This window comes from Eriocheir sinensis, chromosome 65, assembly GCF_024679095.1.
Source record: "Eriocheir sinensis breed Jianghai 21 chromosome 65, ASM2467909v1, whole genome shotgun sequence".
In the NCBI taxonomy this organism is placed as follows: Eukaryota; Metazoa; Arthropoda; class Malacostraca; order Decapoda; family Varunidae; genus Eriocheir; species Eriocheir sinensis.
This window is the reverse complement of record NC_066573.1, coordinates 9,820,888-9,842,239: the sequence shown is the minus strand read 5'-3', so window position 1 is coordinate 9,842,239 and position 21,352 is coordinate 9,820,888. Positions and strand designations below refer to the sequence as shown.

The 21,352-nt window shown below is 42.6% G+C and overlaps 1 protein-coding gene across 2 annotated transcripts in view; it reads left to right on the top strand.

Moving 5' to 3' along the window:
* LOC126987617 (uncharacterized) overlaps nucleotides 1-20,242 on the top strand; it is a 62,575-nt gene extending 42,333 nt beyond the window's left edge. The window contains exons 3-6 of one of the 2 annotated variants that reach the window (XM_050844741.1): nucleotides 7,616-7,816; nucleotides 10,278-10,448; nucleotides 16,449-16,542; nucleotides 18,428-20,242. In XM_050844741.1, coding sequence (XP_050700698.1) covers nucleotides 7,616-7,816; nucleotides 10,278-10,448; nucleotides 16,449-16,542; nucleotides 18,428-19,106 — 1,145 coding nt within the window. In that variant the 3' untranslated portion in view covers nucleotides 19,107-20,242. Of the gene's footprint in view, nucleotides 1-7,615; nucleotides 7,817-10,277; nucleotides 10,461-16,448; nucleotides 16,543-18,427 lie in introns of both variants that reach the window. The other variant, XM_050844740.1, reaches the window with a different exon arrangement.
* Nucleotides 20,243-21,352: the final 1,110 nt, after the last annotated feature.

The following is a 21,352-nucleotide window of genomic DNA, read 5'->3' as shown; positions in this document are numbered from 1 at the left end:
AAATTACATGCAAATACTACGTCTTTCTGGGTTATTAACATGATAGATGAATAATAAATAAAAGAAAACCGATGTACAAACGTTTAACACGAAATCATCACAGTTCTAGCTGACCAACTTATCATTTCACAGTCGCTGGAAAATGCAGACAAAGTATTAAAAAAAATCTACGTTACAAAAGGTGGAATCCTCAAAATACTAATATCACCAAAGAACATAGTCACTTCTTACCGGAATTCATATGAAAAGTATGTCATAATATCACGACAACGCTGCCTTCCCTCTCGCTAGGCCAAATTTGTTATGCATCGGGGAGTCCTTTGGAGAATGGGTGTACTGGGTGGAGGGATGAGAGGGAGACCGAGGAGGAGGAAAGAGAATTGTGTGAAGGAAGGAATTGATGACAAGGGAAGATAAGAGAGGAAAACGGATGACCAATGTGTAAAGTAAGACAAGTGAGACAAAAGAAGAGAAGGAAAGACAAGAGAATAGAGGAAAACCGAAGACAAGATGGATAGATTGTGTGATATATGACATGAAAGGTAAGAGATGAAGATGAGATGAAAAGATGAGATGAGATGAAGATGCTGCAGTCCTTGCTACTTATTCTCAACTAACAAAACATTACTTAGCATGAAGAGGCAGACTTATTACGTTGAGGGTTTGTTCTTCATATTATATAACGTTATAAATGGATTTCGGTAAGAAGGAACGTCTCGGAGGAAAAAAAATCAGAGAGAGAGAGAGAGAGAGAGAGAGAGAGAGAGAGAGAGAGAGAGAGAGAATGAATTATTTCCCAAGTGTTCATACAAATCCTCTAAATAATAAACTCCCAGCGTTACATCCCACACGCGTGTTTGCATCGGCTCGAGTCTCGCATCGTCAGATCACAAACCATTCCAATCACGCCGTAATCCGATGAGACTCCGTTGAATTAGTGGAATCTAGTGACACTATTAGTATTGATGGTCTGCTCTTGTGATAGACTTGTTTGCTGGGTCAGTTCGTGTTCTCTTTGAATTTTTTTGGTCATTTCTGTTTTTTTCTGATTTACTAATTTTCTACGTTAGGTGTGATAATTTGTATATTCGTTATTATTATTATTATTATTATTATTATTATTATTATTATTATTATTATTATTATTATTATTATTATTATTATTATTATTTTACAGCAGAGGAGACAGTGCAAGGGCGTAAAAAAAAAGAAGAAAAACAATAATGAAAAAAAAAAGCCCGCTACTTACTGCTCCTGTTATTACCATTATTATCATTATTATTATTATTATTATTATTATTATTATTATTATTATTATTATTATTATTGTCATAACCCATCCAGTATTCCAGCCGCCTGCACTCCGTCTACCTTTAACTGGAAGCGGTCGACACAACGCAGTCGGTTTGAATAATGGCCGAGTTATTTCATCTTGTCTAAGTTCCTCCATTATCATTATTATCATTATCATTATTATTACTATTATTATTAGTATTATTATCATCATATTAATCATTATTACTGTTAAACACAGCTAGAGGAGTGCAAATAATTTAAGTTACAAGTTCTGCACCGTCAACACACCCAACAAATGAAGAATTAAAGATATAAAGAATACAGTAGATATAACATCGAAACAAGCATGGTCTGGCTGGTTGGTAGGAACACCCCAAAATAGTTCCAGAAAATGAAATTATATTCAGTTAGGGTTAGAAAATACAAGGGAGCAATACTGATTAAGTGGTAGTTAATTCTATATAATTATGCTGCCGCTGCAGTGAAAATAACTCATCTATTACTTGAGTGTGGTAACATTCCCTACGTTAATAAGCTATATACATATGTGACGCTGCGAAGTCCAGGCAGGAACAGCTCAAAGGAAAAGCACCCGTGGAACTGAAGCTGTGACAAATAGTATATACAGTCAGGGTCTTATTTTAAGCTGCGCGTGGCCTCATGTTGACTAGCAAAACGTTTGAGGGGAAAACATCTGAGAAGTGAAAATATGTTGGTTGTACATTCGAACTTGCCCACGCACTCTCAAAGCATATACTCAAATACCATGTCTGACATACATATTTGATAGTGTTTGATAGTGTTCGACTCCTACCAGTGGCCCCATGCTCCGTCCGTCATGTGTTTGGCAAGGAGGTGACAGCGAGATAGCTTCATGATTTCGTGAGTTCTTGTGTCTAAGTGAATTCCTTATTACAGGAGACTGCCCGTTTGTCTCCTGCTGACCATCCGACTAAGGAGCTCCGTGTGTGTGTGTGTGTGTGTGTGTGTGTGTGTGTGTGTGAGAGAGAGACTGTACATAACTCTAGGTTTAATACTCGTTTAATTTGAGATAAATGCAATTGATACTTTTTTACATGCAAATCCATTACTAGAATCATGCGCGGCCTGCTGAATACAAATCACAAAACATTACAATGCGTTGCGTGGATATGTATTTCGGACTAAACGGATTAACGTTTTCCAAGTAATTCCATTTGCTATCGTTCCCTGCGCATAGAACCCGTCAGGACACAATGAAGCGAAACTGGAAACTCTCTACGTAGGTTCTCTGATTGGCTATTACTAATTCGTTGGACCAAAAAATATATATATATGTGCACTAACTTTCCATTCTTCGCTGTGTAAATTAATTCAGTCGGAAATGATCACGGATGAGATGTCGGTTTGGGAGATAAAGTTCCATAGAGAATACATTAACGGATGCTATATTAGGAAAATCACTAAATAAAATACTCATCAACTGATAAAAAGATCGAGAAAACATAGTTCGATCCCCGCTGCTACCCGGTTAAAGAGTGGCCAAAATAGAGGTCAATTTCAGGTGGAGAGATGTCTTGATACTCTCCTCATGGTAATGGGAGCCCGATAGGAGGAATGTTCGTAGTATTTTGTGTCTGCTTAGGGAGCTTATACAAACTTGCTGTCTGGGATTGTAAAAGTGGCTCTTAATCTCACAGCTTCACAAACACAAAACATGAAATAGAACACTCACCATGCGTTGTTATCCCTGCTTTCCTCTCCCATTACAAGCTTGCTGGATCGGACTGTAAAAGTGTCTCTTAATCTCACAGCTTCACAAACACATGAAACAAAACATTCACCACGCGTTCTTCTCCCTGCTTTCCCCTCTCATTACAAGCTTGCTGGATCGGACTGTAAAAGTGGCTCTTAATCTCACAGCTTCACAAACACATGAAACAAAACACTCACCACGCGTTCTTCTCCCTGCTTTCCCCTCTCATTACAAGCTTGCTGGATCGGACTGTAAAAGTGGCTCTTAATCTCACAGCTTCACAAACACATGAAACAAAACACTCACCACGCGTTCTTCTCCCTGCTTTCCTCTCTCATTACAAGCTTGCTGGATCGGACTGTAAAAGTGTCTCTTAATCTCACAGCTCCACAAACACAAAATACGAAATAGAACACTCACCACGCGTTGTTTTCCCTGCTGCCTTCCCTCATTAAGCCACCCGGGAGAGTCGAGGGGCTGTAAAGGAAAAGAAAAACGATAATCAAAAATACTTGAGTCGCTATTAAAAAGACTTCGTTCTCTATTGTTATCGCCCAACCCGCAACTCACAGAAAACGCGAATCGGGTAAACATGCAACTTTGGGGGACTGAGGAAAACTTAATTATTACCCATTTCGACGCCCAAACACACACATTTGACAAGGCTTTCATAGTTGTTATGGGCCTTTCCAGGGGTAGTTTCATGACCCTGGTGGAAGTCTGACAAAGCTTCTCTACCACGAGCATGAAAAAACACACTTATTAGAACGCATTAAACCTCATTTTTGGTCTGTAGAAATAACTGATGTGAGAGTGGGAAGCGTTTAAAATACCGACCTAATTCTCAAAGACATTTAGCTAGTTCTGTTGACATCACAAGTTTACATAGATATACACAGATGTTCTTAACACATGCACTATATGATCCAGACTTGGTGCGCCGTCCTTAACACAAGCAAAACGACAACAAACGACCTCGAGAACGTTAAATCTCTGACTTAGCGAGAGAGAGAGAGAGAGAGAGAGGAGACAATCTAATCAATGCCAGCTGCTTTGTGTGTGAATGTGGGGGAGCGTAAAATCAAAGACCTCGAGGCTGTCAATGTGTCGGAAGTAGCAACAAAGGAGAGGAAGCTTCACGCAGAGTATTCTAATTAGTGCTGGAAAAAATAAATCACACCGCAAGGGAGGAGGGAGGAGGTCGGGGCGGTCCCTTCACCACCCTCCGGCAGTAAAGAAATATATATGGAGTCACAAATAGAAATAATATGACGCTTTCAGTTAAAAATGATGAAATTTCCGAGTCACCTGCGTGAGAGAGAGAGAGAGAGAGAGAGAGAGAGAGAGAGAGAGAGAGAGAGAGAGAGAGAGAGAGAGAGAGAGAGCGCATTCTAACCCTGAAAATATATGTAAAAACTCCTGAATAGTGAAGAGAAATATGAATAAGGGCGCCGTGACGATGGAGGGCTTGATAGAACCGATGTGTTTGTGTGTGTGTGTGTGTGTGTGTGTGTGTGTGTGTGTGTGTGTGTGTGTGTGTGTCTCTCTCTTACTCTGATTGTCACGATATATTTATTCACTTTAAATTCAACACACACACACACACACACACACACACACACACACACACACACACACACACACACACACATACGCGGGAGTCCTCAACAAAACTTTCATAATCAGCGGATAGGTTTTGCCATTAAGACGCCCCCTTTCAAGTTGCGGTCAGGGTAGGTAACGGGGCCAGGGACTAAAAACGATGAATGGGAGAAAGAATGAAAGAAAAAAAAGGAAGAAAGGAAAGAGAGAGGTAGAAAGAAAAAGAAAGAAAATAATGAGAAAAGAGACAGAAATGAAGAAAAGTGAAAATGCGAAGATAGAATGATAAAAAGGACGAAAAAATAAATAGAAGAAAAAAAAGGAAAAGAGGAAATAAAAAAAAGGAAAAAGAAAGAAAGAAAGAAAGGAAGGAGAGAAAGACAAACAGACAGACAGAAAGAAAGAAAGAGAGAAAAGGAAGGGAAGGATATAAAAAGAATTGGGTGGGGGGTAAGGAACTTGTATTGTCTGTATTGCCTCTATACCAAGCCGGAGGGTCTTACAAAATTACTTAGTTTCCTCCATTCTGTTCACTTTTTCAGTTCGGGTTTCTAAGGATCGGGTTATGTTCTATTGTTCTCATGTTTCAGAGAGGGAACAGAATATGAAAGAATGCAGAACACCTCCTCCACCCACCCACCAACCCACCCACACACACTTCTTTTTATCATTTATTTTTTCCTTTCTATCGTTTTTTCTTTATCTTTTTACGCCTCTTCCTTTCTCTCCTTCTTTTTTCATTGTTTTCTTTCATTCTTTCTTTTTCTTTCTTCCTTTCTTTCCCTTCTTTTTCTTCCTTTCTTTCCTTCTTTCTCTCATTCATTATTTGTATCCCTGTTCTCGTTACCTACTCACACACACACACACACACACACACACACACACACACACACACACACGTGGTCAAGTATACGTGATTAGAATGTCGTTATCGCTTTCAATACTTTACAGAAAAATCCCTTTCAACACAGTTTTCCTTGTACGTATAATCTCGGAAAGTGTGTCTGTTTGTTTTGCAGCTTCCTGTTTCTGTTGCTGTTGCCAGACCACAGAGCCACCATAGCCACCCTTACCTACAACAACAACACCTGTAAGAAACACAAGAAAATCCAACCATTATATTACTACTGCTATTGGTACTGGTGTTATTGCAACTACTCCTACGAGCTGGCCCCCGAAACACTTGTTGTCATGTACGCCTCTCTCTCTCTCTCTCTCTCTCTCTCTCTCTCTCTCTCTCTCTCTCTCTCTCTCTCTCTCTCTCTCTCTCTCTCTCTCTTCATCTATCTTTCTATCGATCTATATCTATCAATCTATCTACCTCGTCCTAACGGGCCACGGGAGGGGGGACACATGCAGGTAGTAGGTTCAGAAGAGCAGTCAGCGTGAAAGTATTGATAGATAATAGAGAGGCAGCATGGAGGCGGGACTGAAGAGGTAGAAGGAGACTGTAAAAGGAGGGGAGGTGAGGAGACGAAGAGTGGTTGGCTGCAGCAGTTCGTTATATTCCACTGGACGAGAGAGAGAGAGAGAGAGCACGAGAGCGAGAGCACGAGAGAGAACACGAGAGCGAGAGAGAGATAGAGAGAGGCGTTTCTATTAATATTGCTAATAGGTGTTCAAACAGTGTTACAGATATAGGTCAGACACGCGCCTGACGGTCGGCGCGTGGCGAGGGAGGCCGTGTTTCCATTCCGAGGACATAAAGCACAAAAGTAAAACAAAATCGTACACATAACCACAAAAAATATAATGCCAGCAACAAAGTCCCTACATAAACAAATAACATAACAATGACTACCACCACAAACATTAAAACAACAACAATCATAGCAACCACGAGTACTCAATCCAGCACCGGTCACCAACATCACAACCACCAATACCTTCTATTAAGACCAATACGCGGCTGCACCGTGGAGTACGTCTCTTCTTTCATTCCCTGATCTTCTTTCCTTCCTTTTCTTCGCTTCCCTCAATCCCCCAGGCCAAGGTAATCAGCACCAGACGGAGATGATACTCGTACAGGTGTCTCCTCTCTCTCCTTTCATTCATTTGTCCTCCGATGTCCTCTTTTTCCTTTCCTTCGCGTCTCTCAGTCCCGGAGGCCACAGCAGACAACACCAGACGAAGATGATACACGTGTCTCTTTTCTCTCCTTTCATTCTTGGATCTTCTATTTCTTTCTTTTCTTCGCTTCTCTAAATCCCCCAAACCACAGCTTTGTTCTGTTTCCTCTTCTTCGCTTCTCCGAATTGCAAGAAAAACAGCAATTAGCAAAGAACAAATCTATACGTAATCTTTCATTTCTGATTTCATTTTTTCGCTTCCTTCCCTCTATTCCCCCGATCACCTTTTATTCTTCCCTCTCTGCCATTCTCCCAAACCCGAGAAAACACAGGAATGACCAGCAGCGCCTCTTCTTTTCTACTCTCCTCTTCTTCCCTTCCTTTCCCTATGTCCCCTGTCCTTTCTATTTCTTCCTTGTCTTCGCTTTTTCCAATCCCAAAGAACCACAAAAAAATCACCACTTGTACAAGACTATACAAGGTCCTTTTCTAGTCTTTATTTCCTCCGTGTCTATCCTCATTTTTTTTCTGATTCCTGATTCCTTCCTTACTTCCTTTCCTCCTGCATTCATTCACTCAACTTTCGCTTCTTTCAATCCCTCATACCAAAAGAAGAACCAGCAACGCACATACTTTTTCCTTTTTAATCTCCTTTCTTTCCCTTCCTTACTTTTTGCCCTGTTCCCCTTCTTATCTTCATTTTCCCAAACCATAAGAAACACACAAGAACTTCCACTAACCCAAGACTATATACTTCCCTCCCTTTACAATCTCCTTTCTTTCCCTTTCTTCCTTTTTTCTCTGCTCTTTCTTCTCCCAAACCATAAAGAAACTCACAACAACTACCCCAGCACACAACTCTACACTCTCCTTCCTTCCTAACTGCCTTTCTTTCCTTCTCTTTCGCCTACAGCTGTGTCCGTGTCAGTCTCCGTGTGGACGTTAGTGGCCATCTCTCTGGAGCGCTTCTACGCCATCTGCCAGCCGCTGAAGTCTCGGGGCTGGCAGACCCTCTCCCACGCCTACAAGATCATATCCCTTGTGTGGCTCCTCTCTCTCGTCTTCATGGCCCCTATAGCTGTCCTCTCCCAGCTGTTACCCGTCGGCGATACAAGTAAGTGGGAGAGAGGGAGAGAGTGTGTGTGGGGGTGGGTGGGGGGTAGGTAGGTGTGTGTGTGTGTGTGTGTGTGTGTGTGTGTGTGTGTGTGTGTGAGAGAGAGAGAGAGAGAGAGAGAGAGAGAGAGAGAATGGGTGGTGGAATTCCTGATTTTTGTGTCTAAATTTCGTTTTCTTTCTTTTTTCTTTGATTCAATTCGGTTTCTAGTTTTTTATTTATTTTTTTACCACGGATTAAATTGAATTCTGGCCTGTCACCTCAAATTTCCTTTCTTTTCTGCTTTTTCTTTTCTTTTCTCTTTTATTTTCCGACTACTTGGTGGCGGTAGAGGTGTGTGTGTGTGTGTGTGTGTGTGTGTGTGTGTGTGTGTGTGTGAGCTAATTGCGTTTGGTATATTTACTCCTGAGCTGCACGGCGGTAGGAATAAAAATGTGGTGGTGGTGGTGGTAGTGGTAGTGGTGGTGGTGGTAGTGGTGGTGGTGGTGGTGGTGGTGGTGGTGGTAGTGGTGGTGGAAATGGTTTGTTGCTGTTGGGGTTAAATGTTATGTTTGACCTCTTTAAAAATTACCAAACACTTCTGATACTACCACTACTACTACAACCACTACCACCACCACTACTACAATATAATTACTACAACTAAAACCTCTTTATACTGTCCTAAAATAACAGGCAAGCAAGCACACATCAACTTCTGCCTTCATTAGCAAATCATTTCAGTTCACGTAACTCCTTGCATAACTTTCCGGTCATTAAGACACGTTCCATCTGCTGCTGCTCTCCAGGTATTTGCAACCCTATTACCAGGAACTTTAGAGGTCAAGTTTCCATGCATATATAAATCAGTTTGCCACATAACACACACCTCCCTTTTTATCTTGCATCTCGTTGTCTATCCAATATTGTTTTCATCCTTCTATTTTCTCCTTTCTCTTCGCTCATCTTCTCTTCCTATCCGTCTCTGTCCTTCTAATATACGCACTGTAACGCACATCCTTACAATAAACGCAAATATGATGGAGTGTTGTATGATCAAATGTGTTTTCAAAGTACCAGAAATATGTAGGATCCTGGATATTAATATGTGTGTGTGGGGTGTGTGTGTGTGTGTGTGGGGGGGGGGGGGGTCAAGATATATTACCAGTAGAGCCATTTGTTCCTTTCCAGTCTCCTCCTCCTCCTCCTCCTCCTCCTCCTCCCTGCTCTTCTCCCTCACTGTTTATTTGTCTGTTTCTTTCTATTGTATATCCATTCTTCTTATCCTTTGTGTTTTTTCCCATCTTGTCTATCATACATCCACCTTCTCTTTTATCTCCATTAATCTTTGTATCTTTCTCCTTCTTAATTTTCCTCCGATATCTTGTTTTAGTTCCACATTTCTTCTTATCTCTCTTCTCTCTCTCTCTCTCTCTCTCTCTCTCTCTCTCTCTCTCTCTCTCTCTCTCTCTCTCTCTCTCTCTCTCTCTCTCTCTCTCTCTCTCTCTCTCTCTCTCTCTCTTCTATCCATTCTTTATCATTCTTTTTCTCCCATTTCTCTCATTTAAACATCATCCTTCACTTCGTCTATTTCTCTCCATTATATAATATTCTTCAAACTCTTTTCCTCGTCCCTTACCGATACTTATAAATCTTTCTCTTTTTTATCCTCTAATGGTCTAACTTCTTCCTCTCATTTTCCCTCCTTCCCTAACCTATTTCTCATATTTTTTTCTCATTTATTTTCCATTTTCTCCCTCTATGATTCTTAAGCCTTCCCTCTCTTTCACTTCCCTCTGTCTCCCTTCAACCATTTTCTCCTTTATTTCTGTCTGTCTATCTATGACTAATCTCTTACCATATATTTTTTCTTCTTCTGATCGTCGAGTTATTTTTCGCTTTAAGTCTCCTTTGGCCTTTCATTTATATTTCAGTTTCCATTTCGTGGTTTTTCTCCCGTTAATCCTTTATATCCCCAAGTCTTTGTGTTCAGCGTTTTTTGCCCTGTTTTTTAATAAATTTGCAAGGGTTCTCTCTCTCTCTCTCTCTCTCTCTCTCTCTCTCTCTCTCTCTCTCTCTCTCTCTCTCTCTCTCTCTCTCTCTCTCTCTCTCTCTCTCTCTCTCTCTCTGTACCCTTCCTTCACTTCCCTTCACTCCAACGCAATAATCAAACAGCCTTCCTTTTTCCCTTCCCTTCCCTTATTTTCCCTCCCATCCACTTTCTTTTCCTTCCCCTCCCTTCCTTCCTTTAAATCCCTTTACTCCACCAAAACAAACTACAGCCCATACCTTTCTTAACCACATTTTCCCTTTCCCTTTCTTTAGTTTCCCTCCCATTCACTCCTTTATCCTTCCCTTTTCTTCCCTTCTCGTTCAGACCTTTTCTTTTCCCTCCCTATCCTTCCTTCACATCCCTTTGCCACGACAACAACAGCAAAACTAACATCCCATTTCTCCCTTCTGCCTTGTCACACGTCACCAGGCCGTCACAAGTGCAGGGAGATGTGGCCGTCCCTTCACTTCGAGCGGGGCTTCAGCATGTTCCTCGGCGCGGCCCTCCTGCTGGTGCCGCTTATCATCATGGTCGCCGCCTACTCGTCCATCACCGTCTCTCTGTGGCACGGGATGAGGCTGGAACGTGAGACCGGACAAGGTACCGAGCCCTGTACGTCACATTTTGTTTTACCGCCGTGCCTTCCTGCCTGCCTGCCTCCCTGAATGCCTACTACTACTACTACTACTACTACTACTACTAACGCAACTACCTCCCCGACTGCCTTTCCTTCGCCTCACCTTTTAATGATCTTGTTGAGTCTCCCTTCTTATCCTTGTCCGTACCTCCGTTTTCTATGACTGATTATATAGTTTAAGCTGTTTGTTTTGTTTGATTTCTTGTACTTATCTCTGGTACTACACACACACACACACACACACACACACACACACCATACTTTTATTTTTCTCTCTATATACTTTTCCTTTTGCCCTTTTTGTCATTGGCTGTTTGTTTTTGTTACTTTTCCTTTCCTTTTCCTGCTTTTCTTACATTTTTTTACTTTCGTTCGTTAATTTTTAGGCTTTATCATTATTTTTCTCTTCCTTTCCTTCTCTCCCGCTTTTTCTTCCGATTTTATTTCTTCTTGTCCGATTTTGTCTCCCTCCAAAAGTTTCAGTCACGTCTTCCCGGTTTTCCTGTTCCTTTATCTTTCTCCTTTTCGCTTTCCTCTCACAATTCTATATTTCCGTCTTCTTTTTCCTTCCCTTCCGACCTGTCATTCTTCACTGCTTCCCTCCTTGGCCACCACCTCCTCTGTTTTATCGTCATTCATTTTCAGTCCTCCTCCTCCTCCGCTTCCTCCTGCTCCTCTTTCCTTTGTTATTCTGTGGTTTGCCGTACGTGTGTTTGTGTTAGTGTTCGTGCTTGAGTGTGTGTGTGTGTGTGTGTGTGTGTGTGTGTGTGTGTGTGTGTGTGTGTGTGTGTGAGAGCAGTCATTTTTGGCCGCGTGTCGCCGCTCCACAACTCTCCCCAAGCCACGGCCCTCACAGCGACGCAACATTTGCAACTATTTTCAAGAGGGATCGTATCTCCTGCGGGTAGTTACCTGGATCCATGTGATATATTGAAATGTGACTCTTTGATATGTATGTCTTATGAGGACACTTTAATGTGAATAGAACGAATCCCCGGGGAACAACCTGACCTGTGCGCGGCCTGAAGCAGCGTTCAGCGCGTGTGGGTGACGGCAATCAATCTCCGGTGACAGCCATTGCATCACCGCCATAAGAGCCGCGCCGACGGGTGTAATGGAAGACTCGGGGGAGGGGTGGAACGACTGACCTTCCAAGGATGTCTGTACTTACGCAAGAAGCAACGCGGGTATTTATCACACGGAACTTATTCACGTTGTAGGAAATAACTCCCAGCGCCTCACGCACGGCTCTAGAGTGTCTGTTCTCCTTGGGATGGACGACGTCTGGTTAAATCGGGCTGGCCACGGTGATCCAAAATTTGATAGGTTGGCCTTCGAGTGGGAACGTGGACATCTGTACATATAGCAGCATTTTATGTAATTTTTATATATATGCTTTGAAAGTGTCTGGGTCTATCACGCAATGTTTATCTTGCAGGCACGAGAATCCTTTGGTGTAAATATATTTTGAATTTGCGGTCGCGCTGTCTCCTGCGGCACGGGCCTTCTCAAAATTGTTGGGCTTACTCCCGCACTGCAACTTTTCCAGGAGAGTTTCGGTTGCGCCTCAAATGTAGAAAAAAAAAGTTGCGTGTAACCACGTGTGTGTGTGTGTGTGTGTGTGTGTGTGTGTGTGTGTGTGTGTGTGTGTGTGTGTGGGTATTATAACTGAATTTTATCTCGTAATCAAACTTTGAAAACTTGCCGTCGTAACAATGTCCATAGTTTTCTCTCGCTGCCTACGTTTTTATTCATTTCTCTCTCTCTCTCTCTCTCTCTCTCTCTCTCTCTCTCTCTCTCTCTCTCTCTCTCTCTCTCTCTCTCTCTCTCTCTCTCTCTCTCTCTCTCTCTCTTTCCTTGGGGGGGGTAAAAAGTTAGATACACTTTCTGTTCTGCGCTGCGTGACTCGCGACATTTTGAGTTTGAAAAAGAAAGAAAATTGTGTATTCCCTTCAGTGAGGCCACACGTACGAGCGCGGTGAGTCTTCTTTTTCTTTTCCAAACGTTCCTAATCCTCCTCCCCTTCCCCTCCTCCTGCTCCTGCTCCTGCTCCTGCTCTTGGTCCTTCTCCTCCTCCTCCTCCTCCTCTCCCACACTTACACAGATTAGCTTTACATTTTCTTCCCCTTTACACAAGCAACGCGTGGGAGAGTGTCCTCGCCTCTGTTTGGAATCACGGTGGACGGTTTTGTCGTTTTAATACTTCATCTTTCTTTCAGTACTTCCGTGTTCTTAAGGCCTCGCTCAAGAAAACGGCCTATCAATTAATCAGTCGCTCTAACATTCTCGTTTAGATTAGTTTGTCAATTATGTGCATTACTAGGGTGAAGGGGGACAAGGCTTCTATCTAAGTGGACTATTTGTATATGTTACCATTGAAGAGAGGTAGGTATACATGTTACAATTTAGGGGAACTTGGCGACCATTCAAAGGAGTTAGGTTAATATTAGCGTGCCAAGGTTTCCATTTGAGGAGTGTCAGTTTACTGTTTTGTTTATATATTATTTGGTCGGTTTTGTTTATCCAGTGTCACGCGCAGCAAAACAAACAAACAACGCAGATATGTAAGTCGTTTTTACGCCCGAGAGAGTAAACGTTCCCTGTTAGCTTTCCATGAATACATCTCGTAACAATTTAGTCCCTGCACGTCCCCACCAAGCCTCGTCACATCCACACACCTTTCACGAGAGACATCTATCACTGAACCCTCTCGACTCTTTTCATCCGACCAGGCCAGGCCAGCAGTTTTCACCCCCAACACAAATCCCTCTTCTAAGGCCTCCCTCGGTTGTAAATCTCCTTTGCTTGGTCAACTCTCCCCTCAGCCGTCACTCGGAATACTCGCCTGCAACAGTTTATTTTACACGCCCTTGAAACTTCCTGGTCGGGTGTTCTGAGCCTCCCATCGGCCGTTAGTCTCACTCATTCACTCGGTTCGCGGAAGGTATACAAATTCACTGGACGGGTACGCAGCCAGGGGATGGAACTGCCAGTGGTTATACCGACACGAAAGCAAAACAAACCCATTGCATGCAAAATAACCTTGGGAAATACCGTGCAAGGCCGAGGTAGGAACAGTTGAGTAGTGGTGGTGGTGGTAGGGTTGCTGTTAGTGTAATGTGGTGAAATTGAAGTGGAACATGATGGTGGTGGTGTTGAGTGGTGTTAAAGGGGTGCTGCTGTGGACATTGTGGAAAGGGAGAATAATTAAAGTATAAGGAAACTGGACTAAATGGGAAGAGTCCGTGTGCCTGCCTGAGAAGAGAAGGAAAGGATAATAGTCTGATGATTATAATGGGCGCCGTGGTGATGCTGGTGAAAGCTATGATGACACTGCGAGTATGTCAACCTTTATCGCCACACACACACACACACACACACACACACACACACACACACACACACACACACACACACACACACACACACACACACACACACACACACAAGAAGAAGGAACCCCAAACTTCAGCGACTTTGTTCAAATGGAGCATCGGGGGGCAGCATGGGCCAAGCAACATCGAGGCAGCCACTATAAATAAAATTCGCCTGCGCCACTCACGAGATGGGGCCGTCCAGGAGGCCCCTCAAGAGAGCTTACCGGCGCTATTGGCGGCACTTAAAAAATAATAATAAAAAAATGAATATTGAAAATGAGTCACAATACGAGATGTTAGAAACTTGACCCAAACTTGTAAAAATATAAAATAGCAGGTTAGGTGAAACACACACACACACACACACACACACACACACCCCCACACACCCACAACCCCCCCCCCCCCCATCCACTCACACCCTTTACCCCCCCCACACACACCACATCCGCATAGAGATAACACCTATTCACCTCCCATAAGGCTGAGGGTCACTGCCTTCGGAATACAGTGGGAGCGGACCTGTGCGGGCTAATATAGGCGGACAGGTGTAACAGGAACGGAGCCAGGCAAGCGTGATTCGCGGTGCCACGCTGCCTGGTGGACGGTGGATGGCCAGGCTGCGTAACGGGATTGAATGGACACTGTGTATAACTCTTTTTTTGTGTGTGTATTTATCCGAGTTTTTGACTGAAATATGTTGGGGGATGTATAGTTGTTTTTTTTTCTGCTTTGTTTCTTTTTGTTTTCTGTTGCTTCTTTTTTTTCTTCTTTTTCATCTGTTTTCTTTCCTCTTCTTTTCTTCTATTCTTGACCTTCTTGTTCGTTTTCTTTTTTTCCTCTTTCTTTTTTATTTCTCCTTCTTTTTCTTCTTCTTCTTCATTTATGTATTATCTTTTCTTTCTTCACTCTTTTTCATTTCCTCTTTCCCCTTTTCTTTAATATTCTTCTTTTCCATCATCCTCTTCTTCTTCTTCTTTTTGTTTCTTCTTTTTATATGTACTATTTTGATTACTACCTCAACCAGTTTCCGACTATCCATATTATAAAAAAAAAAATCATCCAACTTATCTCTAACTTTCCCATAATCAAATCCCGTCCAATTCTTTACCCAAACCCCGACTTTTTATTTCGTTCGTATTAATTTCTATTTCAATTTTTGTTTCCACGTTGAGAATCTACCTTGCTTTTTCTCCTTGTTTTTTTTTCTTCTTCTCCCCTCGCCTCGCCCACTCTCAATCTGTTTTTTTTCTCCTTTTTCTCTATTTTTTTTCCCTTTTCACGCCACTAGATTGTCGTAGGATTGGTCTTCTGTGTGTGTGTGTGTGTGTGTGTGTGTGTGTGTGTGTGTGTGTGTGTGTGTGTGTGTGTGTGTGTGTGTGTGTGTGTGTGTCAGCTTCAGTGAATGGATGGATGTGTTTATAAGTTTTTGTGTATTTATTTACGTTCTTTATTTAAAAAAAAAAATTTATTACTGAACTGCTTGTGTATTTTAAGCTGTTTTTTTTGCTGTACCAATACAAATAATTAAAAAAAGCATTACTGACACAAGCCCCCACCCACACACACACACACACACACACCTCATTTTCTATCTGGCCGAGTTTTCTTTTTTTAACTTGAAGCCTTTCGCAAAACATGGAGTCCACTATTTTTGTGTCACCTGAAAACTCGCTATTTGTTCTAAACTCTTTTACGGCGAACATGCAGGTCTTTCTCCCTTCCTTTCCTTGTATATCTCAGACACTTTCTTTTTCTAATTTTCCTTCACTCCAGTTTCTTTTTCTCTCGTCTTTATACAACTTACTTATTTCTTTTTCCAAGGTTCCTTTCTTTCTCTCTTTCGCTTAACCTGAATTCCTTCCACATTATAAAACGCCTTCAGTGTTTCTACATTTCGAATTTCGGTTTTTATTCCATCTTCCTCCAATCTGAGTTCCTCCCCTTTTCCACATTTCATTTATTTATTATTTTTTTGGCAAAGGGATTCGTGAAATATATCAACGAATCACAAAATATTGCTTGGAAGTGAATTTCATATCCTTGTGCAATTTTCCTCCCTTTCCAAAGCATATTTCTAGCTCGCTGTTTTCCCAGTCAAATTTTCTCTTTCTATAATATTCAGTTTTTGTCTTTTATAACTTCTCGTATTTCAGGTAAAATAAGAAGCAAGAAACGAGTCTGCACATTCAGATTCATGCATATATATTTGTGAAGAATGAGAGAGAGAGAGAGAGAGAGAGAGAGAGAGAGAGAGAGAGATATGCAGACAGGCGGACAGGCAGAGACAGACAGAGACAGACAGACAGACAGAGTGAGGGAGGAAGCACTATTTTCTAAGCAAACACGGACAAATGAAAATAAGATACATGATATTAATAAAACAAATAAACATGTGAATTTATAAATATACCAATAAACAAAAGGACACCAGATAAACAGAGGAAGAAAGACTTGTAATAAACCAGCAAAAAAAATCGAAGTAAATCGTGACTCTTAATAAACAATGAAAAAAGGAATAATGGTAAAGACGAATCAATATATCAAGTTATGTCGCGATGTTGACCTCTTGTCTTCCCTTCCCAGTGATCTCCCTGACGGACCTCAACGGGCTGGTTATGGTGCAGCAGAGTCTCCGGCGCAAGCAATCCCGTAGACACGTGTCCAAGATCTCCATCAGGTGAGAGAGCGCGCGCACACACACACACACACACGCCACCACCACACCACTAGAAACAATGCAGCCCTCACCAGACTGACCCAGCAGCCCTTGGACCCCAAACAAAGGACTGGATCCCAACAAACAGCTCAGCGACAATCTATAGTGGAATTGCGCCTCGCTTGACGTCGCCCTTCCAATATATTCTGTCTCGCATCCACCCAGACATTCCAACCTACACATGCTCCATCCTATTCCCTTCTCTTTTTATTTCTAGGCCGCATTTATATTCTAATTATAAATCGAATGTTATGTCAGAACTTTCACTTACTCCAACCTCTCCTTATCTATTTTCATCTCTACAGACATCTATTTTAATGTAAGTCAAGGAAGTTTCCTCTTAAATGCATTCTATATATAAGCAATAACACACACACACACACACACACACACACACACACTCCATCACTGCTGGCCTTGTTCAGTTCATGTTTTGCTTTTTAATGACGTCCTTGTTTGCTCAGGTGAGAATCTCGCTCGCAATTTCCTGTAAAACTCTCGGTAACAATCCTTTCAGTTTCATTTTAAAATAGTTTTCCATCGCATTTTTCTTTACATATCATGCAACCTTCTAACATTTAAGTCCTACTATTAAATTCTGCACAGTTCCATCTTTAAATATTCTCCAGAGACATAGGCCATATTACTAAACATATCGTCGGCAAAGTTCACATATTTAACAAGGCTTTCGTATGAGTTTTGGGCATTTCCAGAAGTAGATTTATGGCCCTGGTGGTAGTTTGACCCTTGTTCTATACCTTGAATCTAAAGAAACACTCATTAGAACCCGATTGATCCAGAAGTAGATTTATGGCCCTGGTGGTAGTTTGACCCTTGTTCTATACCTTGAATCTAAAGAAACACTCATTAGAACCCGATTGATCCAGAAGTAGATTTATGGCCCTGGTGGTAGTTTGACCCTTGTTCTATACCTTGAATCTAAAGAAACACTCATTAGAACCCGATTGATCCAGAAGTAGATTTATGGCCCTGGTGGTAGTTTGACCCTTGTTCTATACCTTGAATCTAAAGAAACACTCATTAGAACCCGATTGATCCAGAAGTAGATTTATGGCCCTGGTGGTAGTTTGACCCTTGTTCTATACCTTGAATCTAAAGAAACACTCATTAGAACCCGATTGATCCAGAAGTAGATTTATGGCCCTGGTGGTAGTTTGACCCTTGTTCTGTGCCTTGAATCTAAAGAAACACTCATTAGAACCCGATTGATCCCTTCTTTGACCTTTAGAAATAGTTGATGTGAGAAGCGAGTGTGTCTTATATACCGACCTATAGTTTTTTACTCATCGTGCGCAGGCATCTAACATAAGCCTTACAACCTCACATTTCTCATGATGCACCTTCCCATAACGACTTACCAGGGAACACAGATCATTACTCCAGGCACGCTCTCATCTTCCCTTCACTCCCCCATCCTCCCTCTCTTACATCCACGTATTTCCCTCACCACTGCATACCGCATATACTACCTCGCCTCCGCCCACCTTCTCCCACGCTCGGCCGCCTCTAAAGAAGACGTCTGCATCTTTTCTCCTTCCACACCGCTCATAAACTTGCAGCACCTCATCAACTCACTGAGAGAATCCTGACACACAATGAGATGCGCTATTGTTCATGTTTTGTCATTTAAGTCCTCTTCCTTTCTCGCTTTGTCTCGTCTCCCTTTGTGTTCCCTCGTGCTGTTTTATCTCTGTGTTTTCTTTTCTCTTGCTAATCCATATGTAAGTCTTCTAAGTCCAGCTAATTCACCGAGGAGCGGAAGTTTTCTTTTGAGACCCGCAAACAAACACGCCTCCCTCTTTTCATATTTTCCTTTCCTTCACAGGTTTCGCAAAATCCCTGCGCAGAGGCCATGCGTGCACTGTGGACAGCCGGAAAGCGAGAGCGAGTCAGGCCTCAACCCCACGTCTCCAGCGGGCCAGAGCCACTCCCACGCTTGTCTCCATGAGCGTGACTGTGAGAATAACAAGTGGCGAGTGGAGTCGGTGCGGGAGAACAGTGTCGGTGGTGTCTCGGGGCGGCGTCAACATGCACTAGGGGCGGATTACGGAGCTGGCATCCCCTCCCCGTGCGGCAGACGTCCTACCAAACCGGACTTCAAGCGCCTCCGCAGCACCCACTTGGAGAAGAGCATCGAGGCCAAGAAGCACGTGATCCGCATGCTCTTCGTGGTGGTGCTCGAGTTCTTTCTCTGCTGGACGCCGATCTTCGTCGTCAACATCATGTGTCTGTACATACCCGAGCAGGTGTATCGAACTCTGGGCTCCGTCGGGATTTCATTCATGCATCTGCTCTCATACGCGTCCTCCTGCTGCAACCCCATCACCTACTGCTTTATGAATAAGAAGTTCTTGCAGGGTTTCCGTCACGCGTTTGGCTGTCGCAAGGAGGCGGAGAGGATCGGGAGGAAGAACGCCACGGCGGCGAGTTTTCGAAGCCAAAGTAACAATATTTTCAAGCTCGCGACGGAGGTGAAGAGAGACGCGAGGGAGACGACCGTATGAAGTTTACATAGATTTACATAGATATTCAGACAACACAAACACTGTGGTCCAGAACTGCCAACAAGACTGTATTTCTTTGTTTGCGTATATTGATGTGGAGGAAATGGCGGTTGAACTTGTTTTCCAATGAGTGAATCGTGTTGCACTGACCTCCAAAGATGGGAGTGTATTTAATTATCGTGGTACAACGTTAGTGAAGAAAAACTTGGTGCCAAAATTCTTGTTCAAAACGTGTCATCGATCATAAACAGTTTGGATTTCTCCACATTCGTAGTCATGAGTATTTTGAAACATTCTTTCCATTTTCCTCGGAGGCGACTTCCTCGAGAGACGAGAGCCTTTCATCATAAGGTTTGTTGCGGAAGGAAGAGACCATCTTTGTTGCCCTACGTCGAACACCTTGTTTAGCAATGTGGTGGGGAGACCAGAACTGCACTGCACTGCACATACCAAGTGCGGTTGGATTAACTATTATACAATGGTACTATTACAGCTTTATTCTTGATTGAAAAGTTTATTTTAATGAATCCCAACATCCTGTTCGCTTTATTTGCTGCATCAATGCACTGCTGGGGGAAATTGGGGTTTGACGCAGTCTTGACATCAGGTCTTTAACAAGCGTTACACTTTTAAGTTTCACACCACACATTTTATAATCGAACCTCCAATTTTTTGTTCCTGTTTAAAGAGCCTGGCACTTATCTCTATCTGTCTATCTATCATGTATCTGTCAGAGCAGGGTGAAACTATATAAACAACTTCTTGGAGGATTTCCTTTTCTTGCTCTGAAAGGAAAGTCACCAATCTCCGTGTCGCCAGAAAATTCAGAAATGAAATTGCTGAGTCCAACATTGACATAACTGATGTAAATAATGAACAGTACTGGACCTGGGCCCTGAGGGACACCACTCTGAGGCGCCCTTATTTATTAATCCCCGCCCTTTAACGTTTGTTGCTCAACCAATCAGTGATTCACTGGTGTACTTTACCATCAATACCTAGCTGTTTGAATATATAAAGTAATTGTGATGTGGAACTTTATCAAATGTCTTTTGAAAATCCAGATAAATTACGATAGAGCAGCGCTGCGGATTTCATCAAAGAGTGTGAAGTGGTAATCCAAGCCGAGGCTGAGGTGTGGCAACAAATAACAATACAAACAACACAGCACGGAAGGAGTTTGCTCAACACAAAATGTTATTACACACACAACAATTAAAAAAGGAAACGCGTTACCAAAGCCCAACCACCAATAAATTTCCCTGGCGCTAAATTTATTGGTTTGTGAATACACTGCAACCTAAATTCACGGGCTGTCCACAACACTAGACTAAACGGACCATTCTGGGACCTTAACTGCACAAACATCGGAGCGTTCACGGCAACAACAACAACAACACGTCCAGAACACACTCAGCAGGCAAGCAACGCGGGGCCCCGGACAAAGTATACGACGCAGCGGTGAACGAGTGCGTGGAGTGTGAAAGACAAGGAAATATGGATGTGTCGGTAACAGCCTCAAGTCGTGACCGCTCCTCAGAAAAAAGAGAGAGAGAGAGAGAGAGAGAGAGAGAGAGAGAGAGAGAGAGAGAGAGAGAGAGAGAGAGAGAGAGAGAGAGAGAGAGAGAGAGAGAGAGAGAGAGAGAGAGAGACAAATTCGGCGGATGATTCGGGAAAGAAGACGGAGCAAGATCAAGACATTGTGTGGGAAAACGCAACAAAACAACGTATATTTTCTTGAAGACGAAACCACACACACACACACACACACACACACACACACAAGGACTCTCTCACCCTCCCGCCCTTCACCAGTGCAAAATAATATTACTACCTCAATTCCATTATCGTGTCCAACCCTTTCAAGCGATTAGGTGCTGCTGCCGAGAATGGTGTGTGTGTGTGTGTGTGTGTGTGTGTGTGTGTGTGTGTGTGTGTGTGTGTGTGTGTGTGTAAGTGGAGTGGCCCAGTGTCGAGTCGCAATGCTAATTAACTCTACTTATCTCCCTTGTTAAGCCAGGTGGGACAGGTGTGTTACGTGTGCTACCTGAGGAGCCGAGCGTCAACTCTCAGTGTTTATCTTTTAATTGACAATCTGGTGTTCTGTAAATAAATACTCAAGTGTTTCATTCACGTGTGTTATTTTTCCCATTCGGTTATCAGTGAAAGAAAGTGATAGGAGACTTGTTTGTGTTGATGCGATTAAGTTACGTCTCTCTCTCTCTCTCTCTCTCTCTCTCTCTCTC